This window comes from Alosa pseudoharengus, unplaced genomic scaffold (genome assembly GCF_046254945.1).
Source record: "Alosa pseudoharengus isolate Yale_2024_CS ecotype anadromous, Long Island Sound unplaced genomic scaffold, YU_APseudo_1.1 YU_APseudo_1.1_scf_8, whole genome shotgun sequence".
NCBI classification, from domain to species: domain Eukaryota; kingdom Metazoa; phylum Chordata; class Actinopteri; order Clupeiformes; family Clupeidae; genus Alosa; species Alosa pseudoharengus.
In genome coordinates this window covers 4,396,364-4,404,398 of record NW_027468870.1, presented here as the reverse complement: position 1 = coordinate 4,404,398, position 8,035 = coordinate 4,396,364, and the positions used below count along the sequence as shown (strand labels likewise).

General features: G+C 44.1%; 1 protein-coding gene across 5 annotated transcripts in view; it reads left to right on the top strand.

The window, feature by feature from the left end:
* The first annotated feature begins 7,713 nt into the window (after window positions 1–7,713).
* Window positions 7,714–8,035, top strand: part of dbn1 (drebrin 1) — a 122,771-nt gene continuing 122,449 nt past the window's right edge. For 2 of the 5 annotated variants that reach the window (XM_076274442.1, XM_076274439.1), the window contains exon 1: window positions 7,715–7,916. In XM_076274442.1, the coding sequence (XP_076130557.1) occupies window positions 7,834–7,916 (83 nt within the window). In that variant the 5' untranslated portion in view covers window positions 7,715–7,833. Of the gene's footprint in view, window positions 7,917–8,035 lie in introns of all 5 variants that reach the window. The other 3 variants (XM_076274441.1, XM_076274440.1, XM_076274443.1) reach the window with 3 other exon arrangements.

Here is an 8,035-nt window from a genome sequence, read left to right as displayed (position 1 = left end):
GGAACCTCAGTAGCCCATTGCCCCTTTTCCAGGCCCCAGCAGCCAGAACTCGTTCTGCCCTTTAACACTGGTGCACATGTCACCCTGTACCTGTTATACAGGTAGAGGCTTACAGGCATCAGTACATGTCACCCTGTAGGCCTACATGTTTGCCTGTTATACAGGTAGAGGCTTACAGGCATTAGTACATGTCACCCTGGAGGCCTACATGTTTACCTGTTATACAGGTAGAAGCTTACAGGCATCAGTCGAACATAACATTTGTGCCAGTTGCTGATATTGCATTATTTGAGGAGATTATGATACAATTTGAACCAAGTTCAAAGATATATGTGTAAATAGCCCCGCCTGACATCACACCACAACACAATATACAGGTACACATGCTAATCTGACATCACAACATACAGGGACAAATGCTAATCTGACATCACAACACAACATACAGGTACACATGCTAGTGACACAGGCAGTCTCCACATGGAGCATATAATATCGACATGGTACATTATGACTGATTGTAGCAGGTGGTATCTTAGAAACAGTTCTGTGTGTGTGTGTGTATGCGCATTTCTGGCCTCTTCCTCTCCCAGTTCCTGTTTCTGCAGAAGCTCTGTACTCTCGTTATGAAGAAACCAGCAGGATATCACAGCAAGACTTTAATGTGTTCCACCCTATGATGAGACCTGAGTACGGAATTATAGAGAAACCGAGTATCGGGCTTTAGTAGGACACTACAGAGAGACCTGAGTATTAGGCCAGTAGGAGACCTTAGGAGACCTGATTATTAGGCCAGTAGGAGACCTGAGGATTAGACCAGTAGGAGACCTGAGTATTAGGCCAGTAGGAGACCTGAGTATTAGGCCAGAGAGGAAATGAACACATTCCACCTCCATCCACATTTTTGACCAGTGCTGCTGGCCTGCAAACAGCCGAGTGTGTTATAGGAGAAGGGATCTATGTGTGTGTGTGTGTGTGTGTGTACATACATACATACACACTCACACAAGAGAGGGGTCTGGGCTATCTGACTGTGTGTCTGGGCTATCTGACTACACCCGGGGTCTGTGCTGAGTATGCGGTGTGTGAGTTCATGTGTTATACCGATATTCTGGGTCCCGTTACAGATTCCTCCTGAATCTCTTTGTCTGCCTCTGGACCCCCGTCGGGTCACATTCCCGCCTCTGCTCCTCTCTGCGGACGCTCTGTGAGTGTGTTGACATACGGAGCGATATTTCCGCCGCTCTGGTATGTGGATTGGGTTTCTGCACGGCACGCTTCTGTTCAGCCCCAAAAACATGCTGCCTGCTGCCTCCACTATTTGGCCTTGTGCACTCTGTGCTGGCCTCCCTCTCTCTCTCTCTCTGTCTCTCTCTCACTGCCTCCCTCTCTCTCTCTCTCTCTTTCTCTCTCTCTGTCTATCTCTCTCTGTCTCTCCCTCTCTCTCCCTCTCTCTTTCTCACTCTCTCTCTCTCTCTCTCTCTCTCCCTCTGTCTCTCTCCCTCTCTCTCTCTCTCTGTCTCTCCCTCTCTCTCTCCCTCTCTCTCTCTCTCTATCTCTCTATCTCTCTCTTCACTATTTGGGCTTGTGCACTATGTTCTGGCCTCTCTCTCTCTCCCTCTCTCTCTCTCTCTCTGTCTCTATCTCTCTATCTCTCTCTCTGTCTCTCTCTCTGTCTCTATCTCTATCTCTCTCTCTCTTCACTATTTGGGCTTGTGCACTATTTGCTGGCTTCTCTTGCTCTACACAAAGCACTGCAAATCTACCCCACACAATACTGTGTATATTTATATGTACTTCTTTCATACAAAACACAACTGTAATGTTCTTTCATTACCAAACCCAAGAGAAAGTAGCCATTTCGTCCTCTGCTTCATGCAAACCAAGCCTCAGCCTACTGAAATTCTTTTTGAGACAAGTAACACCACTGCATGGCTTGCTGGCTCTGTCTACGTGAGTGCATTTAGGTCATTTTGCTTTGACGCTGGAGTATACAAGAGGGTTTGTTTAGACGTGAAGCAAAACAAGAGCTGTAATTTACATTGGAGGTTTCCTTCCATTCTTCTGTGCCACACGGCAAGGTTCTCCTTTGTTCAAGACCTGTGTACTTGAGGAGGCCTGGAATGTCTTGAAAAGTAGAGCTTCCTTTTTTTCCACCCTCTCTTTAACAATGCCGAAATTCCAAAAAATTCCAAGTGGTCACAACACCCCCCCCCCCAACTTCCAGCTTGCATCACCCATCTGTTTGTTTCACATCATGACAAATGAGGTAAGTGTGTGTGTGTGTGTGTGAAAAGATAGAGAGAGTTGTTTCACCTAGAAAAACTAAAAAATGAGAGGAAAAAATAGGGGTTTACAGATGGCTTGCTGACATATACTGTATTGTCCACACAATAAATATACTGTATTGTAACCACGCTTACACTACACTTACACCACGGTTACACCACACTTACACCATGATTACACCACGCTTACACCATGATTACACTACACTTACACCCCGATTGCACTACACTTACACCACACTTACACCATGATTACACCATGATTACACTACACTTACACCTCGATTGCACTACACTTACACCACGATTACACCACACTTACATCACGATTACACCACACTTACACTACACTTACAGTACATCACGATTACACTACACTTACACCACACTTACACTATACTTACACCACGATTACACTACACTAACACCACGATTAGACTACACTACACTTACACCACGCTTACACTACACTTACACCACGATTACACTACACTTACACCACACTTACACTATACTTACACCACGATTACACTACACTAACACCACGATTAGACTACACTACACTTACACCACGATTACACTACACTAACACCACGATTAGACTACACTACACTTACACCACACTTACATCACGATTACACCACACTTACATCACGCTTACACTACACTTACACCACACTTACACTACGCTTACACCACACTAACACCATGATTAGACTACGCTTACACCACACTTACACCATGATTAGACTACGCTTACACCACACTTACACCATGATTAGACTACACTTACACCACACTTAGCATGCACTACACTTTCTTCACTGCTCCTATCCTCTGCCAGCTCAGTCGAGCTCTGCGTCAGCTCCCCCACTCAGCAGAAGTATTTCAAAAATGCCTCAGTCAGTATCCCCAAACAGACACCACATCCCAGCTCCTTGCATTACTTACTGGAAGAATAATAGACAGACAGTTCAGTCATTTTACAATGTAAACAGAGGTGCACACCATGAAGTTGCACTAAGATTTCTAACTAATTTTTTTATACCATTCATGATCACCCTGATCACCCATCCAGGATGTATCGAATCAGGTCGGGCACAGCTTCGGGCCAGTGTTACTTCAAGTTTGGATTTGGCATGAAGGAACTACCCATAATTCCACCGGGCATCCTGACTGTGCTGAAGATCATCAGTATGAATAACTGGGATCAGAGCTACCACACATCCAGGCTATGGGGCATTGGGATCAGGGCTACCACACATCCAGGCTATGGGGCATTGGGATCAGGGCTACCACACATCCAGGCTATGGGGCATTGGGATCAGGGCTACCACACATCCAGGTTGTGGGGCAACGGCCAGCGTAGCGGTCAAGACTACCATGCAAGATGCCCTCTTCAACATTGTGAAGGTGCCAGTGTTATTTTTTACCACCAAAAACAGCAATGTTTGTGCAGAACCCTAAAGATGTTTGAAAACTCTTGTAAAAACCTGCGAGTGTTGCCAAAGAAAGAGGTGTGCCTTCCCTGTATGCCACAACAACTATTCTATCTATTCAGGGCTGTTTTTGCAGCTTGTTTTGGAAAGGATTCCACTCACGCCTCACGTCCCCCCTCCCTATAGACAACACAACACTGGGACTGCATATGGTATACTGCACGCTAGCCCAGCTCCTTAACCACTACACTACCACCGCCCCCCTATAGACAACACAACACTGGGACTGCATATGGTATACTGCACGCTAGCCCTGCTCCTTAACCACTACACTACCACCGCCCCCCTATAGACAACACAACACTGGGACTGCATATGGTATACTGCACGCTAGCCCTGCTCCTTAACCACTACACTACCACCGCCCCCCTATAGACAACACAACACTGGGACTGCATATGGTATACTGCACATACCAACCATAGCTTTCCCTCTCGCCTGCGGCTTGTGCCGCCCCTCCTGGTAAGCAGCTATTGTAAATAAGTGTTATGAAATGTCCCAGTGATGGGTATCTCTGTAAACCACCTAGTCCTTGGAGGCCAGAGACCAAGGCCCAGGCTGTGTGGCTTCGGGGCGTAGGCCTGGAGTGGGAGAGAGAGAGAGAGAGGCAAGACGAACAGGCAAGAGAGAGGAGAGAGAGAGATGGAGAGAGAGATGGAGAGAGAGATGAAGAGAGGCAAGTAGGCGAGCAGCCTTCCCCTCCAGTCAGAAAACAAACAGGCCTCCCAGAGGAGTCTGGGTCGGGCAGCGGCCAGGAGCGACCCTCACTGCTCCGCTCTGATCTGATCCTCTCCGCCTGCTCGCTTGGCCGGGCGGTTAATGGTCTGGACATTTATTTGGAACCAACCACACGGAAGTGATAGGATGCAACAACCACACGGAAGTGATAGGATGCAACAACCTTTTTATTAAATAAAAACAACAAAACACAGAGTACAGACAGGTCCTTCATGACACCAATCTTGCTCCAGCGGCGAGATCACAACACATGATTGGCACGATGTCTTCACAACACACCACATGATTGGCACGATGTATTCACAACACAACACATGATTGGCTAAATGTATTCACATGTCGACGTTTTGCCGTGATAGGGGTGGGGTATGTGTAGACAACGGCCATATTGGCGTGACAAACTAGCCCCATGCATTTCTATGGAGGATTTTTTGAGTGCTGTGTCTCCTCATTAGAAAGTCTCTGGCTTTACTGACCCTATTGGACTATGGCCAGATTGGTCCCAGCGAATAACATAAACAACATAAACCTTATGGACATAGTGACAAGGGCAAGCCTGGCCACACCCACCTAGACCTCCTTTCAGGGAGATACTAGTCTGGAACACCATAGTTCACTAACGTTTCCATCTCCTTTCAGGGAGATACTAGTCTGGAACACCATAGTTCACTAATGTTTCCATCTCCTTTCAGGGAGATACTAGTCTGAAACACCATAGAGATACTAGTCTGGAACGCCATAGTTCACTAATGTTTCCATCAGTCGGCAGATTAGCCTACCTGTGGGGATAACGGTAGAGTTTTGAAATCGAATTGGCTTGGACATAACATAACATAAACCTTATACGTGGTGACAAGGTCAGTATTATCCCTGATTCTTAATTTCTGAGTAGCCTATACGAATTATATATACATAGCATAACATAGGCTAAACAACATAAACCTTATACATGGTGATTCTTAATTATATATATATATATATATATATATATATATATATATACTTTTTCTGTTTTGGGGTTGTATATATATATACAACCCCAAAACAGAAAAAGTTGGGACATTGTGTAAAATGTGAATAAAAACAGAATGTAATAATCTGCAAATCTCTTAAACTCATATTTAATTGCAAAAAAAAGGACACAGACAACATATCAAATGTTGAAAATTAAAAATGTTACTATTTCATGGAGAATATATGTTAATTTCGACTTTGATACCAGCAACATGTTTCAAAAAAAGTTGGGATGGGGTAACAAAATGCTGGAAAAGCTTTGTAATGATAAAGAAAAAAAAAGGAGGAATGTTTCACAACTAATTAGGGTAAGTGGCAACACGACTGGATATGAAAAAGAGCATCCCAGAGAGGCAGGGTCTCTTAGAAGTAAAGATGTAGGGGTATTCATCACTCTGCGTAAACTTGTGCGCACAAATGATGAAACAATGTAATTTGAATGCTTCTTAATATGAAATTGTGACGTATTTTGGGAGTTGATCATCTACAGGACATAATATTATTAAAACATTCAGAGAATCCAGAGAAATCTTTGCAAACAAGGGATAGAGCTGAAAAACACATTTGATGGTCGTGGCTTTTTGGACTTCAGATGGCATTGCATCAACACCAGACCTGTTTCCAGACCTGTCATTGTATGGGCTCAGGAAAACCTCTAATAACCATTGTCTATGTGCACAGTTTGATACTTAATTCAAAAACTGCAGCCAAAATTGTAACAGCTAAACTTGTATTGAGACATGATACAGAAAATACCACCCTCTTATCTGGGCCTGAGCTTGTTTAAAATGGACTGAGGTAACATGGAAAAAGGTCCTGTGGTTAGACCAATCAAAGTTTGCCATTCGTTTTGGAAATCATGGACTCATCTGGGCTAAAGAGGAGAGGGCCTATCCAACCTAAGATAGGTATCCAACCTATCCAACTTGTTTTAGTGCTCAGTTCCAAACCCAACACCTATAACATTGTGGAGGTGCATTAGTGCCTACAGCATGGGCATCTTGCACATTTGACAAAGCACAATCAATTCTGAATGATGTATACAGGTTTTGAGCAACATATACTGCCATCCAGGCATGTCTTTTCCAGGGACCACTTTGAATATTTCAGAAAAACAATGCTAAAATGAATTCTGCACGTATTTAAATAGTATTTCTCCATAGGGGAAGAGTCCAGGTGCTAAGATGGACTGTCCAGATTTGTCAAATTAGGTGCATAATGGAATGAAAAATATGACTAAGAATACCCCATACAGTGTCTATATCGGTGCCTATATCGGGGAGTAATGGGACAACATTTCAATATCAAAACTGTAGCAAATGGTCTCCTCAGTTCCTAAACATTTACAGAATTGTGTTAAATGAAGAGGTGAAGCAGCACAGTGGTAAACATGCTTCTGTCCCAACATTTTTTGAAACATGTTGCTGGCACCAAATTCAAAATGAACATATATTTTCCATGAAATAGTCCAAATTTTCATTTTCAACATTTGATATGTTGTCAAATGTCCTTTTTGCTGCTAAATATGGGTTTATGAGACTTGTATATTATTACATTCTGTTTTTATTTACATTTTACAATGTCCCAACTTTTTCTGTTTTGGGGTTGTATAGTATATGTGTGTGTGTGTAGGCCTACTGTGAAATATAAACTGGCATAATAGCCAAAATAATAAGCAATATTGCTTGAGTATTATTCTGTCTGTTATGCCAGTTCATATTTGATCGGTAAATGGGTGACATAATGGCTGTAGAGTGAGTAAAGTTAGTTTGGTCAGTCAGTGGAAGTCTAGATTAGATTGGTCAGTCAGTGGAAGTCTAGATTAGCTTGGTTTCTGGAAACGATCCAGGATCCAGAGCTGATTAAACCACGTCCTTCTGTTCCACAACAATACTGTCCTAATCAGTTCAGTTCGTAGACAATCACAGCAAACTGTGTAATATTTACCAAATTTCCCTCACGGGATCAAAAAAGTATATATACTATATATATAATAAATAACCTTGTGCCTGTTTACCACAGTGACCATAAATACAGTTTCGCGTATTGAACTGAAGGTGGCCGACTTTAAATAAAAAACAGCAGTGGAGCACAGAGGATGCAGGGTTAACGCCTGGGCTGCCCGTTGAATTTTGCGCACTAGGACCACGCAGCCTTCCTGACCGGAGTGGAGCGCACTGCTGTGCGGCGGCCCTTTGTTCCAGTGCTCGGTGTCTCTCCCTCTCGCTTGGCAATCTGCAGTCTCTCGTCCTCTGCCTAGCCTCACTGTGCATCGGGCTGGATTATCCACAAGAATGGCTGTCAACCTGACCGCGAACAGACAGGTCCTGCTCACTGCCTACAGCGATGTGATCTCGGAGACATCCCCAACGGATTGGTGAGTTCAGAGCTGTCACGGTTTCGGCGGCTTTTCGACACTTCTTTTTGATGCTTGTCGAGTTTGGTGGATGGTGCGCAGATGGAGATGCACGGAGAGGGCCGCTCGCTCGGGCACGT